General features: G+C 40.4%; 1 protein-coding gene across 5 annotated transcripts in view; it reads left to right on the top strand.

Annotated features, from left to right (window-relative positions):
- The window catches only part of PDE1C (phosphodiesterase 1C), a 514714-nt gene that overhangs the window by 208627 nt on the left and 280844 nt on the right, over window positions 1–25243 (top strand). The window contains exon 2 of one of the 5 annotated variants that reach the window (XM_047849293.1): window positions 16401–16427. The exons of the other annotated variants lie outside the window; for them this stretch is intronic. Coding sequence (XP_047705249.1) covers window positions 16401–16427 — 27 coding nt within the window. The remainder of the gene's footprint in view (window positions 1–16400; window positions 16428–25243) is intronic. 5 annotated transcript variants of the gene reach the window in all.

The following is a 25243-nucleotide window of genomic DNA, read 5'->3' as shown; positions in this document are numbered from 1 at the left end:
AAGTTCTCTTTTTCCCTCCCCATATCCTCTTCCCTTCTGTGCACTGGCCTGGAGTGGTCTTTACCGGCAGTAAGAGGATTGTTGCTCCTGCTATTATTATCTGCCAAGAATCTACAGCATAGGAGAATATAGGGAATGATCCTGTATACATTACAACCTCTACTCATCCCCCTTCCATGCTTTATTTTTTCTCTTACACATCTCACCACCTGAATGCTAGGTATTTTTTTTATTATTACGTGTATTGTCTGTCTTCTCTAACTAAAATATAAACTTCATGAGGACATAGTTTTTCTAGTCTGTTTTGATCACCGGTGTGTCCCCAGCACTTACGGTACCACCTGGTGTATAGTAAATTATCAATACGTATTTGAAACCTAGAGCTCATTCACATATTTCTCTGGGGAAAAAAATTGGGAAAAACTCTTAATCTAGCCTTGTAGCATCATCGCCATGCTCATAGCACATCGAATACTGGAAATGTGAATTTTAAACACTATGTACCCCAGCTGAGATGGCAAAACTCTGCAAGCATTGATATTTACCATAATGACGACTCTTTTTCCTTGCGTGAGGTGCTGAATACCAATGTATAGAGACCAACTGTGATTTGAAGGTTGTGGTGTTCCTCATCCTCCCTCTGCAGCTCTCAGACCCATGTTCATGTTCCTCTTTGCTGGGAGGGAACAATACTGCACACCTGAATTTTTTAATTATGTCTGTCAAAGGGATGCTATCTGCTTACATTTCTGGGATGAGCCTCTTTTTTTTTTTTAACCCATTTTCGTTTCTGTAAACCTCGGTTTCCCCTTAGTGCTGTTGTCATACTTCTTTCCTCTGCAAAGAGGGTGGAATTTTTAAGAGCCCCTCCCGATGGCTGTTTTGTTAGGGAATCTTCCAATCAGGGAAAATACGACAACGGCTGTACTTTATTCCTCTGGTGATGTGGGGGAGCCTCATGGCTGCATAGGTTTGAGTCATGACTTGTACCTTGGGTCCTGACCAAGGGTTTTTCTATTGCCAGACTGTTCTATGATGACGAAAAAGTGTTTCTATACCTTTTTTTTTTTTTTAGTTGAGAGCAAGTGAACAGGTTTCACTTATTCTGTTGTCAAAATTGTAATTAAGCTATAATGTGTTTATTTTTCCTTACTATGAGGTAGTCAGTATAATAAATTTTATGCTTATATAACACTTTCTATGAAGATGATGTGTTCTTTTGCATTATCTAAAATGATATCATGATATAAAGGGAGGTAAATAGCCATTAAGGTAATAGACTGGGACTATTGTCTATTCAGTGGGCTTTCCCGTTCCCCAATGTGGTAATAGACCCTGCCTCCCTCCTGATTAGGGATGAGCTCAAGACCCAGGACTGGCAAATCTTAGAATTTGACCTTCGTGGCAAGAGTGGTAGGTAGGTCTCAGGTGTGGCACGGAACCGAGTGGTAAAGTCCTTTGTTGGCATTGCTCTCTTGGCCGCTGGAGAGTGCCGCTTTCCCTTCTTCTGGGTTTTCCTGGTGGCTGCCACTGGCTCAACTTCCCACTTCATGGGGAAGACCTTTCTGTGATAGGAGACAGTGAAGCCACCACTTAGGGAAAAGCAGAGGGGAGAATATGGAGTGGAAATCCCCGATCTGCTCCCAGAAGCCGAAGCCCCAGTTTCTGTACTCTGCCAGCTCTACCACCAGCCAGGCTGTTTCTGCTAAGGTTGCTTTGAGTTTGACTTCTCTCAAAGGGTCTTCACTAATATCCCACTGAAGTACCGAGACCTTAAGTGACTCTTCCAAACTACACAGCAAAGATGTGAGGGAAAGCCATAGACAAAGAAGCTTGGATATCTGGTTTCATATTTCTTATTTAATGAAGCCCTCTGCTGCTGTATTTTCTCTGTACTCATCTGAAAGTTTTAATAGCGCCATCAGTGTTCAGGCAACATTAGTTTACTCAGTTAACATTTACTGAGTGTCTATTATATGCCAGGCACTTTCATAAGCTCTGGGTGTGCGAGAGTAGATAAAATACCTGTCCTTCAGCACTTCCAAAGCTGGCAGGAGAGACTGAAAGGAAAAGCCGGAAGTGTTGACTATAGTTACAGAGGGATACACAGAGAGCCACCTCTATCTGGGTTGGCCAGAGAAGGTGTTGCCGGCTGGCAGTCAGCTGCAGATTTATTCTAGCGGAGTCCTTAGAGTTACAAGGAAGAGACTCGCGCAGATCCTTTTCATTCATGTCAGCCTTGTGCAAAGATGCAAAGAAGTGTTTTGCAAAGATTTGAGGAAGCAAAGAGTCCTCTAGTCAGCCCAGAATAAATCAGCCCAGAATTATGAGCTGGTTTTATGGGCAACTGGGAAAGCTCTTCTATTTACTAGGGATAAAGCCTGAATCCTAGTGCCCTTCTCTATGCTCACTTCTCATTGATAATCTCCAAAAGGAGAGGGTGTGGTTGGGTCAATTTGCTATCATCCAATGTTGAACTACTGGACAGAAATCTCCCAGGTCACCTCAAAAGCACTTGGCCCCTGGGCGCCTGGGTAACCCAGTTGGTTAAGCATCCGACTTCGGCTCAGGTCATGATCTCGCAGTTCGTGAGTTTGAGCCTCCTGTGGGGCTCTGTGCTGACAGCTTGGAGCCTGGAGCCTGCTTCAGATTCTGTGTCTCCTGTCTCTCTGCCCCTCTCCTGCTCGCACTCTGTCTCTCTCTCTCTCTCTCTCTCTCTCTCTCTCTCTCTCTCTGTCAAAAATAAATTAACATTAAAACCAAAAGCACTTGGCCCCTAAATTGGTCCCTGGTCCCTTAGGGACCTCACAGGGTTACCTTTCCCTATAAATCAATTAATTCCCAAGAGCCTTAGTTACTTTCCTTGAAAGGTAGCTGTGTGATATCCTCTTGCAGCTTATCAAGTGCAATTTTGAGGGATAGATGAAAGCTGATGAATGGAGGTAACAGAGTGTGCAGAGGTACAGAGGCATGGGAGATGTTGGCCCGTTGAGGAGGAGTGAGAGAGAATGTTGGAAAGGAAGGCATGCGCCAGGTAGTAATACATGGAATTCTAGGAGATTTGCTTTTTGTTTTATTCAAAACTGTACATGCTCATAGTTTAAGGAGGCAAATATTTGAACACATTTTGCTATATTACACACACACACACACACACACACACACACACACAAATGCGTTCCACTCTCCATTCATCCTACAGAGAATATTTTTTATTTTGTACAGGTAATTTTAAGGAGTTTTCATCTTATCTCTTACTTATAAGGAAGTGTTAAAAGGCTTTAAGCTGGAGAGTAACAAATTGAGATTTGAATTTTAGGATGGCTACTCTGGAAGAAGTGTAGAGGACAGACTGGTGATGGAATTTGAGGCCTGGCGACCGTTTGGAGAAGATTCTTGAATTTAGTGTAGTGCCAGTTAGTTTTTGAGCAGAGAGAGAAAGGGAAGTTGTCTTCCAAGTTTGTTTTGGCTTGGGTGTCTTAGTTTGGTGCCATTTGCCTTATTAGGGGCCATGGAGAGGAGAGCAGGCTGGGATAAAGCAGAGTGATAAACTTGGGTTTAGATATGTTGAAATGGAATGGAAGATCCATGTAGGTGTTGGTGATAGTCTGGAACTATGGAGAGACCTTTGGCTTGGAGCAGTGGGTCTGAGAGTCATGGTTCTGAGGAAAAGCCTCACAAACAGATGACCTAAGAAAGAGGGGCTTCATGTGAATCTCACTAATAAAGCAATGCCGAAAGAATAATCTAAAAAATTACTTATTTCCTCCAGATTACGTATTTTAGGGTATTAATTGGCCCTTCCAATCTGTCACGTAATTGGAATGGCTTGGCATATTTTTGTTGGTCTCCTATTCTATACCAGATACCAGGAGCTTCAGAGGAGATATAGAAAAACCGTGTTCTCAGGAAATTTAGAGTCTAGTTAGGGAGACAGTATAAATCTTTATACATGTGAAAAGTTAAAAAACAACAATAAAAGTATGTGCAATAATTAATTGCTAAATAAGTGATGTTGACACAATGTCCTAGGATTCAGAGAAGGAAGACATTTGTATATGAGGGATTATTTTTGAGTCTTTCTTTTCCTAATAAAGATCAATAAAGTCTCACCTGAATAGGTTCTTAATGTATATTAAGAGGGAGAAAGAGGTAAACATATAAAGGGTAAATGGGTTTTTACATTTAGAATGAAATTTTCTTTACTTGAATACTAATGCAGTATATTAGTACATCAGCACTTGCTTAACATAATTTGGTTGTGCTGACTTATTAGCTAATTACAACTAACTATTTATCAAGCTAAGTATTTATTATTTTGACCAAGCTTTACAGCCTCTATTGGTTGGGATGCAGCCCTGAGTAGAGGGTATTTCTACATTTCTAGCTCGATTTTCTGTCTTTAGTTTTCTTTGGCTCATAGAAACTGCTTGGTTCCAGTTTTTCCATATGGAGGGAAAGCACTTACATGACCTGAGTCATGGCTTTTTGATTAGAGACTAAGAAAAATAATTGTTGAGTCTGAGGCCCATAAAGTAGTCTTTAACAGCTTGGAGAATGAGCATCACAACTTCTCATCAGCAGTAAAAAGTGGATTCCCCAACAAATGGAACACTCTGTTTCTGAAGAAAGTATACTGAATCCATGTCAACTTTGGTATTCTTCAGACTTATTGAACTGTACTCTTTATTAAAGACCTTTTGACAGCTCTTATTAAATAAAATAAATGAGTCTTTATGAGTGTAAGAAAAGCCTAGATGTTTCTAGGTTGTGAAATAATGAAAAGCTTTAGAGAATAATTCAATTGAGAAGACATAATTTATGATCATAGGTAATGAATTTTATTGATATATCTGAATGACTACACGTACAACTATATGTAGGAAAGTAATCCATCACTCATTCACTAGGCAAACATTTCTCTAGCACTTACCATGCACCAGGCACCAGGCAGTGAGAAGCAAGATAAAGGCTCCCTCCTTTAGGGAACATTCAGTCTACTGGTAGAAGCAAATATTAAATATGTAATTCCACAAGTAATTATTTATATTGACGAGTGCTGTGGAAAAATATAATAGAGGGCCCAAACCTGGTGCAAAAATCAGGGAAGGCTTCTTCGAGGAAGTGAGATTTAAAATGAGCTATGAAGAACAAGTAGGTATTCGTTAAGTAAAGAGTTGAAGAAGAGTGTTCTAAGGTATTCAGGGGCTGGGAAAACAGCATGTGCAAAAAAGCCAAAAGATCATGGCACCTCTGAAAAAACAGGAAGGCCACGTGGCTAGAGTCAAGATTGTATAGAGACAGGAGTCTCAAGACGTGGCTAGAGAGGGATTGGATCTTGCTTCTTATTTATTTTATTTTATTTTATTTTATTTTATTTTATTTTATTTTATTGATTTCTTCAGCTAAGACAGCAGAAGAGATGATTTATTGTACATGTGCCACATTCAGCTACAAATGAAAACAGAATTAGTCCTGAAAGTCACAGGTCCAGGGCAAAGGACCAAAAGGGACTGTTTTGATATGAGCAAGGTGGGTCTCAAAGGTGGTCATTGTGATGAGATGGTGACGGATTTCGAGATCCATTGAATCAAGCTTTAGAAAGTAGACATGTACCAACAAATTGGTACTAGCATCCCTGACCTCTGGCTTTCCTGTTTCTGCTCCTGTGGTTTCCATGGGTGCAGAAGTTAGCAGTTTACTTGGACCTCTGCCTCAGCTTTCTTGTTTTACACTTTAGCCTGCACTTTCACTGCTTCCCTTGCTTGGCTCTCATGGCACGGAGGGCTCCCAGATGATGCACTAAGGCTGAGAGGCTTCTTCTTTATACCAGGGGTTTTACCAATGGGAAGCCATTGTAGGTCTATAGGGATGGATTTGAGAGATTTTCAGGAGGCAGACTCAACAGGATTTGGATGTGGGAAATGGGGAAGAGTGTGGAATCTAGGAAAACTCCTAGGTTTTTAGCTTCATTCCTAGATGCTATTTACTTAGATCAGGCCCACTGAGGTGGGGTGGGGGTTAATGTTGTAGGTTTGGTTGTACATGGGAGCACAATGAATGGGGAGTAGAGATAATGAGTTCAGTTTTGGACATATTGAATATGAGGGGCCCAAAGATGTCCTTGAATAGATGTGGTGAAGCCATGAGCAGTTGGATAAATGAGTCTGGAGATAAATGGAAAAGCCTGGTTTGGAGGTATAATGTATAGTCCAACAAAGTAAGAAGAAAAATAAATTATATGTATGTATATACACAGACATACACAGAGAATGCAGTTTAGTGTGACACCCTAAATAGTCTGACAGAAGGTGCCAGAAGACTGTAAGTTTATATATATTTTCTCATTGACATTTTCTTGTCCAACAGATGGGAAAGGCCAGCTCATAATGTGTACATAGCTTTGCTTGGAACATTGGTTCCAAGAGCATGAGCCAGGCAGTGAGACCCAAAGCGTGGAGCCCAAGCACCACAGCAGGGCCTCTTGAAGGTTGGCTGGGTAGACTCTCTGGATTCTGCAGGAGGTTGTCCTTTGTCTAGGCTTGCCCAGTGGTGCTCCATGGGGTCACTGCTGCTCCTGAGGTGCCCTGTGATGGACACACCAAGCCTCTGTCTCTTGGGGCACTGCACAGGTCCTGGTGTAGCTCTCACCTTCCACACCATGTCTCCTCATTCATGGCCCTTTTCCTACTCTTAAGGCCTTCCCCAAAGTCCTCTCTCTCCGTCCACTTTCATTCTCTTCCAGAGGTCTATTGCAGTGACGCACTATTCAATATTCTGCTGAAACAGCTTTCCTTTCCCTTAAGGCCACCAGAAGAGTGAAACCTTAAATAATCAACATAAGAATGCGTTGAATATTTTGGCCGAAAGTCACTATTGGACATCCAAAGAACATTAAGTTTTGTTTATCCAGATTCCAAACAACCAAAATGCTGAAATAACCAAGACTTTTCCTGCACTCTAGAGACGCTCTGAGTAAATCTAGTAGTGAAAGATTAGTTTTCTTTTAAGTTAATTTATCATTTATTTTGAGAGAGTGCGAGAACATGAGCTGGGGAGAGGCAGAGAGAGAGAAAGAGAGAATCTAAAGCAGGCACTGCCAGTGCTTAACTGACTGAGCCACCCAGGTACCCCCTGAAGGATTAGTTTTTGAAATCTACTTCCATGTGTGTTTTAGGAATAGTTCAAATTCAGACTAATATCTGACCCATTTTTTTCTCTATCTCTCTGACTCTTGTCTAAGGATGACTGTGATGGGTCTTATAATGCCTTTAAATTCCCTATTTTATATCTAGTATACTATTCCAGGAGGTTGTATTTGGAAATCGAGTCTGCTAACTATGAGGGACCACCAATACTTTCATGAATAGAGTCCTGTGTTGCTCATTTGTGACACAAAAGGATTAATTACCATAAATCGAAGCTCCATAAATATTGTTTAGAATTGTCATTCTTTCTACAAAACTATGGACTGAAATTAGTCATTGTTAAAAAAAATAAAGGAATTGTTCAAAGCACCCATTTCTGGGAGTCTTTGGATAGTTTCAGTGAAGGTAACTATAGGTAAACAGAATTTGGTTCAAATTTTCAACTGATTTCCATTGATAGTAGAGCTCAGAATGGTCCTTATGAGTGTATCTGCTAGTTAATTTTTTCCCTCTTTTTTTTTCTGTTTTTTTGATATTCCCATTATTTTTGCCATATTTAAATTGTTAAAATTTACAGAGCCTGTGTCCAGAGAAGAGTCTTCTGTGGATGATGTTACTGTTAGAGAAGGTTTTGGAGGAAATAGGAAGGATCTCTGCTCCCCAGGAACTGTGTGTTGACTTAAAGTCACCTGGAGTTGTAAATGGCCAGTAGCTGCTTTCTGCCATGAGTAGGTTTGGATAAGAGTTGGGAGGAGGGTGGAAGAGAGGAGCGAGGGAAGGAATACTCCTAGAGTAGATAGGAAAGGCTTAGAAAGATTAGACTGGTCGCTGAAGTTAAACTTGGCAGAAGATACAGTTTTTGTTCCGGCCAAATACACATGGGGAAGAGCAAAGTAGAGACCTGGAGCAACTCTTTGGATAATTCAATTTAAAAAATTCTACTCCTCCCCTAATTACAGGGATACATCTGTGGAGAGTAAGATTTTGTCTTAATCCTTTGGATTTATCTCCACTTTGGCAGTGTTGCACAGATATTAAGAAATATTTTTGTTTTCAGCCTTTCTCATTGATGTTTATCTAAATAGGAGCCAGGCTCCTAAGAAGGAGGTCACAGAAATCTCTTCCATTCCCACCCACACAGTTTTGCTGTGCTTATAACACAGCAAGTGGTTGTAAATATGTGAATAGAGGGATAAATAATTTGTGCAAAAAAGTACTACCTGAACTTCTACAAGCATGACATTTACTTTCTATTTTCTTTCTCTAAAAACCTTTCCATATTTTGTTGTTGGTGCCAGTGATTAGCTCACTGCCTAGCTTTAAGCAGGAGGGAAATAGTGCTTGGTCTGTTCAAAAAGCCTTGCTTTCCAGAAGATTTCAGCTTTCTCTGGGGGGGAGTCCCATTTGGGGGCCTGTTGGACAGTAATTCGAGTGCTGGAATTTTTAACTCAGGCCCAGGAGAGAAGCAGGCATGAACAAGAGATTTGGATTTCTATGTCTGGCCAGCTGTCTGCAGGCAGACAGGGGGGCTGGGGAGGGAGAACAATGAAGAAACAGGCCCTCGGGAATATGGGAGCATGGGGCACCGTGTGGATTGGCTGAGTGAATTGGTGCTGTTCCAGGTGGGGCTTCCTGTGGGGTTGTTTAGTTTGTATTAATTCTTAAAGATTTCTCCTCTTTCCAGTGCCCAGCCAGCACTACATACAAACATATTTGCTTCTAGGAGTGAGTTAAAAATCGATGGTCTTATTTACAGCTCTGCTTCAGATTAGCGTTCTCTTATTCTTCGGGTTCACCATCCTCGTCCCCAAACCTCATTTCTTCATTTGAATTTGATCTCATCACTTTGGGTGATGAGTACATATTGCAGGTTTGTGCATTGGGAGTCGCTGACTCTGAATATGATCTTCCTTTTCTAACAAGGCTAAATGGAAGAGTGTGAGTCTGTGGGACAATCCCCACCCCCCCCTCCCCAAAGAAAGAACTAGCAGAAAAATTCTCTAGAAAATTTAAAGAAAAACAACGCTTTAGTAATTATTGGGTTATTCCAGGTGAAAGTGAGCTTATATCATTTTACTATTTTTCATTTTTTATATTGCTTTGGATCTTTGGCCATGAAAGAAAATAGAATCATTGCCCATATGGATTTTCATTCTGTAGCTCATCAGTTAAGAAATATTTGATCTAGTAACAGAAGAGAATCTCTCACATTCTCTAATATCTTCTCCCGCTCCCCAATACTCTGCCAGAAGGTGCCAGGAGACTGCAATTTATATACATTTTCTTAATGGCATTTACTTGTTCCAAATATGAGAAGTGCCATCAAGCAGTCAATATACACAAAGCTTTGCAAATCTAGGTTTTAATGTATGCATCATGGAAATGAAATCACTGGTAGATTAAGAAGAAATGTACAAGGACCTTCCATTCTCAGCAACATGTAGAGTAGTTCATACAAATGATTTAAGACGTATTCAGAAGTTTCCAGAGATATCCGGTTCTCTTCAGCCTGTAACCCATATGCCAATGAAAAACAAAAGTGGAGGATCAGATGATCATTCAGGTCCTTGCTCATTTCATGGGTATTTGGGACATTTTATTGTAGTCCACTTTCCCACAAGGGAGCTGAACTCCTGAGAACATGTAGTTAACGCCACTCAGTTAACTCTGTGCACTTTTTCTGAGTTTGCCCCCCAATCTCCTCTCCCTTGAGGAAACTGAGGGCCGAGAACCAAGATTTCCAAAGCTGTCTGTGCATCGGCAGCAGTAGTGACCTTGGTAGGGAAGGATGGAGACGGGATCTGGAGCAGAATGAGTCACCATTGCCTGGAAGTGCCGGCAAACACTGAAGGCCGAGAGCTAGAGTTCTCACTGTGCATGCGTAGTTGTTGCACATTCAACTTCCCACACCGGAAAACCCTCTTGTGCCCCACTGGGAGGTATCTTGCTGTCAACTTTGAAACTGAACACAAGTTTTTTTTTGTTTTTTTTTTTTTTAAGCCAGCTTGTTTGAATATTAAGCCTATTTATAAACCTCATTATTGTAGCACCCATATGGCTCTTACTCAAAGATACTCACTTAAAAAAAAACGAAAGACTGCCAGCCGCTTCGTAATTTAACATCAGTGCTTATTCAACCCTCACTTATCCGGGCTATCAGGAATGATTCCCAAGTCATCTGTTTGACTTTGGAGTATGTGAAACTTACATTTATTTGATTGTGGGCATGCCTGGTACTTTGGGAACTCCAAGCCACCCAAAAAGCAAATAAAGCCCCTCAGAAGCATCCTTGCTCCTGCCTTGTTGTTTCTTGCTGTTCCCTTGCTGTTTGGGCTCTGTCCCCAAGTAGGTCCAGGTTTACTATGGACAGAATCACCCCTTTTATGCTTGCTTAATTTCATCCTTTTTCTCCCTGGCTGGGGCCAGGAGAGGTAAAATGAAGTTCAGTGTCTAGAAGCCTCTGCTAGATGACACAGCTATGGAGAGCTTTCGGTAACTTTTTAAAATATTGGGGGTCAGTGCCCTTTGCTCTTTGGTGATGTTCTCATCTCAGTATTCACTTTGCAGAATGTGATCAGCTGGGTATAAATGGACGGAAGCCTTTGAGGGGAAATTTTCCAGCTCCTCACTTCCTGTTCTATACACGTGCATGTACACATACACCGATGATAGTTCTTGGTCAATCCACAATTCCATAGAAACATTCCACATGAAACAGACATTGATTTTCAGTGAAGACCAGGAGGCTTTTAATTTGCCTAAGAGGTAAGTGGATACAGGTCAGTCAATGCTGGTTATAGTACATCATGTCTCTGCATTGAATTACAACTTCTGGTGGGTGCTTAGGGATTCTGTGTTAGCAGCTCAATGGGCTTCAGTTTTTAGGGAGTGCTGGATAAAAAGAATCTTTATCAAAAGACAACTTTAAAGGGGCGCCTGGGTGGCTCAGTCAGTTAAGCAGCTGACTCTTGATTTTCGCTCAGGTCATGATCTCAGGGTCATAAAGATCGGGCCCTGTGTTAGGCTCCATGCTGGGTGTAGAGCCTGCTTAAGATTCTGTCTCCTTCTCTCTCTGCCCATCCCCTACACTCTCTCTTTTTCCCTCTGCCTCTGAAAACAAAGTAACTTGAGATATTTCTAAGGATTATTATGGCGTCTAGTTCATAAATACTCACTTTTACTTTTTTTCTCCTGCCTTCTCAACAATGGTCCTACTTCAACATTAGAAGGACGTGTGTACTTCTGCTAGGTTTACTGGGACCACAGCCAGAGTGTGTGGCACGGTATATAGCCTGCAGGGTCCTTCGGGCTTGGGGGTAAGCTGGACACGGTTTTGGCTCCTTCTCCTCTTAGCAACACTGAGGTTAGCACCTGCTTTCTTCGTGGTTCAAGTGTTATAAGATAAGGAGAATTGCAAGTATTCAATTTTTTTTTAACTTTTAGAAAACAATCTGCAGCCTTTTTTCTTTGCTTCTTTAATCAATGAAAACCTTTTTTTTTTCAAACAAAATTTGGAAACCTATTGAATTAAAATACCATTATTATTTATTCAGTGCTGCTATTAATATAGTAGCTGACTCTCAAACCCTTACTGAATACCCAGCACTGTGCTAAAGGCTTTACATTATTCTTACACTTGACTCTCACATCATCTTGTGCAGTGGGTGTTATTGTTAACCAGCTTTTACAGATGAGGAGACTGGTGGTTGGGAACGTGATAGAAGTTGCTTAAGGTCACGTAGCTTATTGGACACTCCAAGCTGGAGGAAGCTTTGAGTCCAGGCAAGCGATCAGCATAATGCTGTATTGCCTGTCCACAGAGTGAGGAGGGCAGAGCCCATTCTGGGGCACAGTTTGCAAAGCGCTGTTCTAGACCTTCGTGGATACAGTTCCCTTGGCCTGGCCTTGTGGAGATGACCGGCCTTCTGTCTGAGCATGAAGCCACGCCATCTCCATCTCCCATGCTGCCAGGGTTGCCAGATTTCAGAGCACAGCAGCTCCTGGTCATTCTCTACTTTTTGTATCGACTCAGTCTAGCTATGTGAATTTTGAGATTTGCAGCGTATTGTTTCAGGTTTCAAAAAATTGTAAATTGGAAGTAAGTTTGAAAAAACAAAACAGAACATTTAAAAATATTCCTTTTGTCTTTCAGGTTATGAATCAGGGATAAATTCTGATGAAGTTCGTAAAAACAAAAGGCCAAAAATAAACTGGGTTCTTTTCCAGTTCATTTCCTGCGTTTGGAAGGAAAGGACCCAGTTTGTTTTATCGTTGTTGGTTTTGTTTATTTTTGTCTAGTGTCTAAGTTCCCTCTTGGCACCCTTTGATTTATTTGCATAATTTTCTTTGAAGCCTTCAGAGTTTGCTTTCTTTCTCAACCAGTTGAAGGTTTTGTATCCTTAGCTAAGTTACTTAACCTCTCTGAACCTCCCTTCCATTAAGTGAAAAGTGAGGTAGCCCTCCCAGGGTCTGTAGATGTCAAAGTGAGTTACTTTGTGTAATGGACATGGGACAGAGGAGATGCTCCACAACTGTGAGGCCCCCAGCCTTCTCTTTCTACATTCCTCGTGTGTGTAGAAAACGATGGCTGTTGTAGGTGTCCTTACTGCTCATAGTAAGTCATTGCTGAACAGAAGGAAATGAGTAGAAAGAAAGAAGTTTTTGATCAGTTTCTTGATAAATTCACTTCTTCATTCCCCAGCAATATATTGAGTAGCTGCCATTTGACAATCACTGTGTTAAGAAAGAGAGAAACACCAGCAGGTAGCAGACAAGCTATCATTGCCATCAGTATAACAGATCCTAACTATCTGGAGTGACAAGTGCAATGATGTGGGTGAACTCTGGACACCGTGGGACATACAAAAGTAGCACTGTCCAGTTTGGGAGACCCTAGAAGGTTTTCAGGAGGAAGCGATGTCTCAGCGGAGAGCTGAAGGATAAGTAGGGCTCATTCAGGCCTCACTGATCTTGCCCAGTCCAAATGATCTGTGAGTGGCTCTTGAGTGGGGTAATTTCCATGGAAGTACATTTTCTCCAGTGTTTTAAGTGCCGACCTTTCAACTCCAATATAAGATGACACTATTTGGATTGGATCTGTCTTGGTTCTGAAACTACCTGGGACAAGATGGGAAGAGAGAACTTCAGGTCTATGAAACCAAGGATGCATCTATGAGGGTGAGAAGTGAGTGTCAGGAGTGGATTATACTGAAAATCAGATTTTTGGTCTCTGTTTCTTTGGGTCTACCAAAAGCACAACCAGTATTTTGGTAAGTGTGAGTGGCAGCTGCAAATGATTCGTTTATTTTGCCAACAAGCATGTTGTGTGCTACCCATGTGCTAGTTGATGTGCAAGCCCTTGGAGTAGATACACAGATCTACATAATAGGATCCTTGACCTCAAGAAGCTCAAAATAGGGGCAAGGAGATGTAAAATTTTTAGAATGTCTATATGGCATACATGTACCTGGCTATGCCCTCTGAGATCATTCTTTCTATTTTACAGATGTGGACACTAAAGCTTGATTTAGCATAGAGCCTACCTGAGGTTTCACGGCTGGGAGTGGGGGGTAGTGGTTGGGTTTTGAGTCTGTCACATTCCAGAGCCCTATTGTCTTTCCACATACTTGGAGATGAGACAAGGCAATGCAAAAGGTGACCCTTTCTCCCAGGTATCATCTTTTAAAACAGGGTATAAATTATAATACTTTTCTTAACTTTGTCCTCAGCACTTTTTTAGCCTATCTCCTCCCATATCTGGCTAGGCTGGGCTGGGCTGGTTTGAGGTCGCTAGACATGCTCTCCTTACCTGTTTGTGTCATACTTTCGTATTTGTCCTTGCTGAAATCCCAGCCATCAGTCAAAACTACCTCCTTCATGAAGCTTTCTGAGCCACCCCCCTTGTATTGGTTGTTATCATAAAATAACACTTAAGGTACATGACTTCATTTCTGTTTTTAGAATCCAGATTTCTTTCAGAGAGTGGATTTTAACAGTGGTATTGTGAGGATTAGCCATGTGTTTTGAGTGCTTGTTACTAGTGGGTGCTGGAAATGGAAGCTCTTCTAATTTTTATTCATCTTTGTTTGTCTCAGCACTCCCAGCATTTGCTTTGCATGTTTCTTGGCAAATGCTAGGAGAGTTCTGTGGAAGCCAATAACAAAGGTTGTCTTCTTCTGACCTTTGAAGATACCCTCTGCTGATAGAATTAGTTGGGCTTCTGGGTAGAAGCCAGGAGCATCCATCTGGCCTGCCTGCCCAATTGTCTTTGGTTCTTGCACACTCTCAATGGATTATTATTATTATTATTATTATCATTATCTTGCCAGAGATTTCTTAACACAGTTTAGTAGACAACAGTCCTAACAAGGGCCAAGGGCATGGGCCACACCACAACTCATTGTGCTCTGTGCCTGTAGATGGAACCTCTGCCCTTGGCTACTGCCTGAAGAGTGATCTGTCACTGCTGATGGGGTCCAGGAACAGCTTTTAGAGGGGGTGCAAGGCGCTCTTTTAGGCACTAGGTTACTGTGGGGAACCACACAAAGAATCTGCGTTTGTGAAACTGACATTCATGTGGGCGATCTCATTTATTTCTTATCACAAGGTCTTGGGAGAGGTTCTCTGATTATTCCCACATTATAAATGAAGAAACTGAGGCTCAGAGGAGTTGAAGAACTGGTCACATATTGTAGAGCTAAGTGCCAGAGCCAAGATCAGAACAGTTTGTTCTAAAGTTCAAGCCTTAACCCACTCTGTTAGTTGACCTCCTCTCTTTATATATGATAAAATTCAAACATGTAAATATCTTTATATATTCATATAGTCCTATATATCTGTATATCTGTATATGTGACTATATACAGGTATAGAATAATTGTAAAAATAGTAAATATAAAGGCAGTGATCGATTAATCCACTACCCTGTGGTCATGGTTTTCATTCTGGTGTTTCCTTTCAGATAGATATTTGGTACATTAGGCAAGATCATCCTGTAGGTTCTGCGTTGCATGCTGCTTTCTTCACTTAACACCTAACACTGTCATTCATTTTTTCATCTGAACAGAGATGTAACAGGTCATAGTGATTCTGAATTTGAAACATCTGTGCCCTTTTTAAAAAAAAATGTGTGACGTACAGCTCTATGAGCAAATCAGTGGCTTAGTTTCCTGGATGCAGTGACTGTAATGGGAGCGTAGGTGTGGAACTCCTTAGTTCCTTACAACTGGGAAGCATTGCACTTCTTGGAGATGCAGCAAGGAAGACACATTTTCCTCTCCCACCACTTTCTTTCCTTGAATCCCCTCCAGTTAAGATCCTATTCAGACTCTTTTGAGAGACTTTAGAATCTGCAAAAACTGACATGAACATAAAAACCATTGAGATATTGGGATAGTAAACTTGATGGCCACTTTCCCCTTGGATGCCACCATGACCTGGGTGAGATAGCCAGGGCAGATACTATCTCCATTTGATAGATTAAGAAGCTCTATGCCCAGTAGATTTGCCCAAGGCTAAATAGCAGAGGTGCACTAGAACTCCAGCCATTTCTGCTCCTGTGGAAGTGTTCTTCTAGAAGACTAGCCCACAGCTGAGCCATTAGCAAGTTCCTACTGCTGCTCTTACCCCTTTGCTTCTAGACTTTCTCATTGTCCCTTTCCTCCCTTCTTCCTTCTGGGAAGAGCTTATGTCTGATCTTATGGTTTAGCGGAAAGACTCATTTTCATTGTAAAAGGCACATTCTTAAAGGGACTCCAGTGCTATATGGTGTAGGCAATAGTAATAATAGTTACAATACAAATAGCTAATAGTTATTGGGTGTTTAAAATGTGCCAGACAAAAGAAATGCTTTACAAGACCCTGCCCATTTACTCCTCACCAACCCCATGAACCTAACAAATAGAAAGGCTGATATTTGAATCTGGGTCTTGTGGTCTTTAAAGCCTGACCTCACCCCAGATACTACACTGCCTTCAAAGGGGAAGGGGAAGAATATAGGAGGGCAGAGCCACTGAGCTCCTGGGAGGCTATTTGTAACTGTTAAGACTGCTTGTATGCATCTGACCACAATATGACACAATAATCTGAAACTTTTAGCTGATATTGGAAACTCACAAGCCTCACAGAAAGAACCTTCCATGCCCATCCCTGCTGAAGTTCCCCTTCATACCCATCCCTGCTGAAGTTACCTTTTTAATTCACTGCCTGCCACAAACCCTTTTCTGATGTGTGTTTATGCTTCTTTTCCTACAGGAGGAAATATAAGAAAACATCCCAGAGGTAAGAGTGTCTTTCTGAGAAAGGGGAGCTGGTTGGTTGAGTCATTAATGGTGCAACTCATCGCAAGTCTGGCTCATGGTAGACATTCAGTGTAATGAACAGTCTCTTGGTTCCTTCTCAGTGAGGTCCCCGCTTAATCTTTGGATCACTACTGCTGCTGGAATTAAAAATTGATTGCAGACATTTAGGGTGGCACTGTGAGTATATACCTTCCTGTGAGAATGGATCTGATGGATGAAAAGGCCTGTTAACTGCTGATCCACCTAGTGACTTTACTAAAACTTTGACCGGAGAGGGGCTGGCCTGGGAGGTGCTGAAGGTTTGTGGATGGGAGTATAAAAGCATCTTTAAGTATACTTTTAGCGTTTGAATTTTCCTTTGCCTGCAATTCCTATTTGCCTGATTCTCTGACAAAATGCTGTTGAGCTCAAAATAGGTACAAATTCCTTCAAGGGCATTATTGGTCTTTTTTGGTTTAACCATGGAAAAGATAATTTAAAGTAGAAGATCATCTTTTATCATCCTCCCTTACTTTGTTTTATTGAGAAGAGTTTGGAAAGCACATTCCAAAGAAATAGCATTGCTCAGACCTTTTGTTTGCCAAGCATTAGAAGCCCGCAGTTCAGTCGAAAAGACTGGTGTCTACTTTTCATCGATTAGATTTGATTTTGGTGTTATAACATTAAACAGATTACATTCAGATAAAAAAAAAATCACCAATGCAGTAGGTTTTAACAATGGTACTTTCGGATGACCACTTTACTCTTACCTTTTCTAATGAGCATCATCTCATGGTAGAGAGTCCTGTCCTATGGTTTCCAAATAAAGTCGATAATCTAAAGTAGTGGTGTTACAATTTGATATGTGATTTAGAGGTGCACACATCGTTGAGAGAAGATGAACAAAACCTTAGGGCTTCTTGGAGGTTGCTATACTTTTCTAAATATAGTGAGCTTATACAGATGGCAAAATAATTCTGTCTTGTTCAAGTTCATCGGGTTCATGGTAGTAATTGCATGTGAACCACTGAGCAGGATATAAATTAATCACTCAGATTAGAGGGCATAATAGTCTTCAGTAGTAAAAGGTAATTTATCATTTTTACTTGTGGTTAACCTGGGGCATGAGATATTTCAAAGTTACTTCGATTTTATTTTAAGAAAGGATAAATAGGTTGGAGGGAGTTTTACAAGAGAGTGGCTCAAACCTGTCAAGTTTCAAATTACTATGTAGATTATTTTTGAAAGCATATTTTTGCATATCTTACATGAATGCTGTTGCATTTCTTATTATGTCGATGTAATAAAAAAATAGACTGTCTTGTGCCAGCTTCATTGAAGTCATGTAAAGTGCAAATTAATAGAGGGTTGGTTTGAGCTCTTCTATTTTTAATCATATACATATTTTCATGTGAAATAGATCCATGTCTACTAATCTGTCATTGATAACAAACCATCCCTAAACTTATGGCTTAAAACAACCATTTTATTCTGCTCACAGTGTTATGAATCAGGAATTCAGGAAGGACTTGGCTGAGTGGTTTGCACCTGACCCAGCTGGAGTGAGCTGGGGCTACTGGAGATGGAGGGTTCACTTTCAAGATTGTTTCTTTACTCACATGTGGGAAGACTTGGTGCTCCTTGTTTCTTTCTCTCTTTGCACATGGCTTTCACCTTCCAGCATAGAACTTGGGCTTCTCACTGCATGGTGGTCTCATGGTAGTTGCGCTCTTTGCTGGCTTCCTAGGTCATGTGTTTCAACAGATAAGAAACAGAAGATGCTGGTCTCTTAATTATACAGCCTGGGTCCAGAAACTGGTACAGTGTCACTTCTGTATTTTATTGGTCAAGATATCACAGAACCCACCCAGATTCAAGAGAAGGGCACATAGATTACATCTCTTGATGGAAAGCTGTTAAAGAATTTGAGACCTTCTTCATACACCAAACCTATAACTTTTTTCAGAATGATCTTGTTTGAGGACCTTTCCAGGGATTTGTAAATTTGGATTAAGTGAATACCTCATTTGATAAATGAGAGACACTTTTAAATATGTCTTGATACCTCTTTCAGATGCTGGTCTGTTTGAATGTATGCTTGTCTATTTGATGATTCATTTGTAGCTGTGATTCCTTTTTCATGTTAGCGACAAGCATCCTAGTGCGGACTCAGCTGGTTAGTTGCATGCTAAGTGTAGTTGTTTGGCCTCAACTAATAATTAGATAAAGCTGATGGCTTCACGTAGGAAAACTAAATGACATAAATGTTTTATTAAAAAGCTTTAGATCTCATAGGTTTGTTTTGGACATTAGGAGCCCAGGATACAAAAATAATCTACCTGTGTTTAAACTAGGATGAGAGTCCTAGGCTTCATTTCATTTCACTTATGTATTTATTTATCTTTCAAAGCCATGTTAAAGAAAAAGAAATCATGGGGCACATGGGTGGCTCAGTCCTTTAAGCATCGACTTTGGCTTAGGTCATGATCTCATGGTTGGTGGGTTGGAGCCCCGTGTCGGGCTCTGGGCTGACAGCTCAGAGCCTGGAGCCTGCTTCCGATTCTGTGTCTCCCTCTCTCCCTGCCCCTCCCCTGCTCATGCCCTGTCTCTTTGTCTCTCATAAATAAATAAACATTAAAAAGAATTAAAAAAAATCCTCTGGCTTTCAAAGTCATCATCATCATACTACAACTTAACTGAAGTAGGTATCTTTTTAAAAATATTTTATCAAGGACCAGGCAGATCTTAGTAGCCCCAAAGAATGTTATGATAGTGGTTTTACTGAATTTCACTTTTAATATTAAGGAAAATATACTCGTCTCTTCCAAGACCAGAATTTCAACCGAAGGAATGATGTTATAGGAACTCTTTACTGGGTTAACAAGTACACCAGTAACTAGTAGGTAAGCTTCTCCCTGCACAGAAACCCTTATTGGATTAGGCCTTAAATCAACACAATTAAGGGGAACCATCCTTTCGCCTTGTGAATGAATGAGTCTTGTCCACGAGGACCAATTGTTCCAAGGGATTCGTTGAAGTGGTGACATGGTAATTTGACAGCTAGAGGGATTACTCAAGAGACCTGCTTACCCCGAAAATTCTCATCAGGTTGTTTTTAATACAGCTGCAGATTCAAGTTATCAGGTCTGGCTCTGAGAAGTTTATATCTTTGAGAAAGTATGCCAGATCATGTATACAATCATCACAAATACCTAGAAATAATCTAATATTTCTCGGTTGCTACTAAAGAAAGGAATTGCTACCAGAGATGGTGTTATAAGCCGAATTCATGTTAGAAGTCCTTCTAACGCACACATGCACCCACATGTGTGCACGTACTCACACCCCTATTTTAGTGTGCCTGGAAATGCTGTGATTGGTCCGCAGAATCAGAGGCAAAGGTACAAATGAGGACTTATCCACAGACCTCAGGGACCTCTGCAGACACATGTCCAGTTTTCATGTCTGGACTGTGGAAATAATTTGGTCAGACTGGTGGGGAGTTAGAATTTCAAGCCACATCAGATAGGGAAAACTTCATTAGCAAAAAGGTTTTTGTTGATTTGTTATTAATTGTAGCTTGGTTGCCTGGTTGGTTGGTTGCTTGATTATCAAATCTTAGCTCTGTTTAGATAATGTAGGAAGTTCTGGTTCTGACTATATCTGATTTACTCACTTTATAAATCTAGACATTTCTATGACCAAATAACTTTAGCCAAAGGTGGTCGCTCTCATCTTTTTGGTCATCAAATTAGATTGATAGTCACATGCAAAGTACTTTACAAAAATCTTTCAATTTAACACATTTACTTAATACTATTGCCATACACTTAAATAAGTACTGGAAATAAAAACATATACAGTTGACCCTTGAACAGCATGGGGGGTAGGGACACCAATCTCTGTGCAGTTGAAAATCTGTGTATAAGTTTTGGCTCCCCCCAAATTTAATCACTAATATGGTTTACTGTTGACTGTAAGCCTTACCAATAACATAAAGTTATGTGTATGTATAATATACTGTATTCTTACAACAAACTTAGAAGAAAATGTTATTAAGAAAATCGTAAGGAAGGGAAAATACATTTAAAGTGCTGTACTGTATATGTGTGTGTATATATATAAAATCTTGTGTGTATGGACATGCACAGTTCAAACCTGTGTTTTTCTAGGTCAACAGTGTAAGAAATCGCCTCTATTAAGAGGTACGCAGACTTGTAGTTAAGGCACATGTGAACAAAATAATTAGAATATGGTAAGTGCTATTAGTATTGAAGGTCATTGGGAAAAGTCGGTCATTTGGGAAGATATTTCCATTATACATTACACTCGTCTCTCACTAGATCACAAATAATATTGCTTCTTATTCACGGTGCTTGGAAGTATGGGCATATTAAAGTCCAACAGGATAATTGAGAATTTTTTCTCTGTTTTCTTCATGTGTTCAGTTATCTTAAAAGTGGATGTTTTACCGATCCTTTAGGCTTTCTCTCAAAAAAGCAATTGTCTCACAAATATTCTGGACATTAGAAGGAAGAGAGCCCAGGATAAAAACATGTGGAGATAATCAGTAGAGTGGGTATCTCACATGTAGATAATAGAGTCTATCTGTTGCAAGGCAAAACAAGGAACTATTTTTTTTCCTCCAACTGTCTTATGCCTTCTTTCACTTGGAGTTTTATGTGGCTTAGTAATCACATTTGATGAGTAATCACATTTAATAATTGATTAAATCCAGCAAATGATTCCCATAGTCAGGTCTGCCTATGCTGTCACGAATCAGCATGCTTAATGAGTCATCAGCAAAACTGCCACCTTTGCTGTTAATAACAGATTGTCATGTGGGAAGATGAGTGGATATCACCCTTTGGGAAGGCTACTTTCTAAGCACTTGTATCCTTGTGTGAGCAAGTGCATCTTCTGCTGAGCTGTGCCCCCTTTCTCATTCTGGGACATATAAAGGCTCATTGGTGAATTCTGAAGCTCTTTCAGTATCACAGACAGAGAATTAGTGGACTGTTGTTCTTACTTTTGCTGTGAAAAATGACAATCAAGTAACTTTTGGAGAAAGTTGAAGGGGATATTTGAGAAATCAATGCGCATAGTTTCACATACTTATGGATAATTTTGGATACCACTACTTAGTAGTATTGATATTTAGAGTCTAAATATTGGTGACATCAGGGACATGAGGATCTTCTAAGAGATAAAGTCCTTTGAAAAATATTTTCCAATATTTGTGATGACTAATACATTCTCAGGGTAGTAAGGACATGTGTATCAGCTGTGAGAATATGTCTAATTTACATTCCAAGATTGCCAACTGAATCAAGTGACTTTACAGTGAATGGTAGCAGGTTAAGGTACACCAGAAAGAACAGCAAAATGGTTTGGTTAGAGCACAGATCACAGATGGACACGGAGATGCACAAAGGATAATGCCCAAGGCAGTTAATTTCAGGTGAAGAAAGGAAGGTGATGGAGGGTCTACATAGATAGTTTGGTCAGAGGTCAGAGTATCAGGCAACTACCACTCATTCATTCCTTTCTCATTCAGTTGCCCTCCTAATATAGCAGCAGGAGTCTGAGGAGCACAGGTGCAGGGATCTAGAGCCAGAGAGGTGGTGTAGCAGGAGTTAGGAACTGAGTGTGGTAAGAGAGGGTGCTGAGATACTGTAAGTAGCTCAGGCACTGAATCTGAGTAGTATATGTAGATACTAGTAGCAGTAATGACCTTGTCAGTGGGTTGCCATTTTCTGAGTCAAGAAGATCATCTAGGCACAATTCAGTCTTCATTTCTCTTCCATCTTTGTATATGATAATTATAATTATTACCATTTTCCTACTCACCCAGGATCAACAACGCTTTTGAGTCACTTCATATGATCGTCTGTTGTGTGTGTTTCTTCAACTTTAACATTTTGTTCTCCCCCTTTGCCCATGGTAGACAGGTTTCTAATAGGTTGTGGGCTTTTACTTCTCACTATTTTCATTCTCATGATCTTGGTCCAGTCTCATTACCCATTTCTTAGAGTATCCAATGAGTTTTCTTAACCCCTCTCTTTACTCTGGTTTCTTCATCTCATTCTGCATACCTATGTCTGATCACTTTTCCCACAGTGTCTCTGATTGTGCCATGTCAACAACAACAACAAACCTCCTTTGGCTTCCTTTTGGCTAATAAAGGCTGTCTTCTTGTGTAGGATTTTAAGGGTTTCTCATCTGCATCCATCTCACTTTCCTGCTTTGTCTCTGTTACCCCCTTCCATTCATCCTAAGTTTCAGTCAAGCTCTCCTCCTCACTGATTGCCATATTTACCTTGTGTTTTCTGTTATCCATTCCTCATTCATAATCTTTCTAGTATTTTGAATGTTTTCATTTTTACCTGTTGAAAGCCCATGTTTTCTTGAAGATCCAATTCAAATATTGCTTCTTTCCGTGAAGCCTTCTTAGATCTTTCCACATAAAAGAGATCTTGCTTATCCAGTTATGCTGCTCTAATTCCATGTGCAAGAAATAATTGGGTGCATGTCATTCTTCTATGCATCAATGTGATTTTGTTGAGTAGGAAATATGCTCCTCAAAAGCATGGTGCATTGGATGTGATTGGTATTTGTTAAATGTGGGTTGAATGTATGAGTGAATCAGATTGGGATCCTCCATATATTTTTTTACCCTGGGTCAGAACCAAAGTCAGAATTACCAAGTGGAACTGTGGGTAAACAAGCTCAGATTGATAAATGACTCATACTTACAAATGGCTTTGCCGATCACCACATACTCCCACATCTCGTTTGGTCCTCCCACTGGTCAGGGTAGAGTCCTACGAGGTCAGCAAGCCAGATGGTCAAGAACCAGAAAGTGTGTAATTGTTTGGATCATTGACTCTGCTTTTCTCTTCTATTTAAGTTCTTTCAATGTGGAACTTTAGCTTTGGGTAGAAACTCTGAGAGTATTTTTGCTCTATTACCAGGGCTTCAATCTTTTATCTTTTCTTGATTCAAACCATTAATTCTAGAGATGTTTAGGGCAATGTCAAATGTATTTGTTTGCAGTTCATTATTCTAAATATTTGATAACTGTATGGTGTACATCATTTGGCTGTTCTGTGGTATTTGCCAAAGTGGTTTTGAGCATCATTTTCTTAGATTGCCCAGTAAGACTTAAGTGTGTTTTTAAGACTTCAGTAGCACTCATGCTGGACGTATCACTATGCTTCACAAGTTAAGCCCAGACTTTAAGTTGCCTGGGTAGACAAGTCTCTACTCCCTCCTAATCCTACTGGCCCTCAATACTAAAGAGTCAGAATTGACTTGATTGATTCCAAATTGAGGCCAAGTCCAATGCCCAACAACAGCAGCTTAAGAGGCAGCTCTTGGAGTCTCTGGAGACACTGGATCCAACAGTGTAGATCAGACTTTCTTAGCTTTGGCACTATTGCTGTTTCCATTGTGAGGATATCCTGTGCATCGTAGGATGTTTAGTAATATCTCTGGGCTCTACTCACTAAATGCCAGTAGCAATCCCCATCCCTTGGTTGTGATGACCAAAAATGTCTCCTGGGTGGGGGGTGAGGTGGCCAAAATCACCTCTAGTTGAGAACCACTGGTGTAGATGAAAAATTAAGAATCAGATTTGGATCCTGTCGCTAGCTTAGCTTTGCCAAATTACTCCTCTGTGGTCCTAGTGTCCTCATCTGTAAAGAGATTGAGGTTGAATATACGGCTTTCTCTGGTTCCATTTGGCTCAAAAATGACTATTCTCATATTCTAGTTACTGAGGTCCTTCCACTAGAAAGCCCAGGCCACCACAATCTTTGCAGTGATGGCAAGCACTTGAGGACTTATAACTGCATCATGGGAGAGGAGCAGCATTGAGGCTGAGAATGGAGGTCACTAAGCTGGTAGCATAGACTGGCCCCATACCGATGGCTCTTTGGCCACCAGCCAGATCACCCTAGGTTTAGATATTTCTGATTTCACCTAAATAATGTGAACTGACCATGATAAAGGCATGGAAAGACAATTGCCAAAGCAGAATTTGGCAAAAATACAGGTATGTCTAAAAGGCACCCTGTTGGTTAAATTTATTGTGTATCTACTCTGTACTAGGTGTTTCACACTCATTATCTAGTTTAATCTTCATGGTGATCCTGTTTGACAGATGAGTAACTCAGAGAAAATGAGTAACTTGACTGAGGTCACAAAGCAGAAAAGTGGTTGGGCTAGGGTTTAAAGGCAAGACTTTGAGATGCCAAAACCTTCTTGGGTTCTTTCTATTCAAGTGGTTTCATAATTTTTTACAGCTCAGGAACTCCCACACCCCGACCTCCAACCTCCCAAAGGAAGCAGCTTAAAGCTGAATATAATCAGAGTCAGAAAGAAATGTCTTTTGGAGTTCATTTCCCCTCTCCACCAATTGTTCTTTTTTTCATTGGGACATTTTACATTTGAAAAATTTTGTATTTGGCTTCAACCCACAGTTGAAGCTCTCAAGAAAGTTTAATGAAGCCTTCAAAAAAGAAACCTAACAAGCTATATTTAAATAATGTGATTGAAGGGGGAAAAATTCACCTCTACCACCAGGTTCTTTTTTTCAAAATCATTTATTTTAGTACAACAGCTTAAAGTACTTTGAAGTGATATAATCACTCATACATGAATACGTAACTTTTTATGCATAAAAAGTAAATAACAAAAGGAGAATCAGATAAAAGAAAACTTGTTCTGTATTTTTCTATCCTCTGATTTAATAAGATAATTCCTTTTCAGAGTTCATGAGGTCACTGCCTGAATTTTTCCCTTTGTCTCTGCATG

Source organism: Prionailurus viverrinus, chromosome A2, assembly GCF_022837055.1.
Source record: "Prionailurus viverrinus isolate Anna chromosome A2, UM_Priviv_1.0, whole genome shotgun sequence".
In the NCBI taxonomy this organism is placed as follows: domain Eukaryota; kingdom Metazoa; phylum Chordata; class Mammalia; order Carnivora; family Felidae; genus Prionailurus; species Prionailurus viverrinus.
Note: the sequence above shows the minus strand (reverse complement) of the source record. Positions and strands in the feature narration are given on the sequence as shown.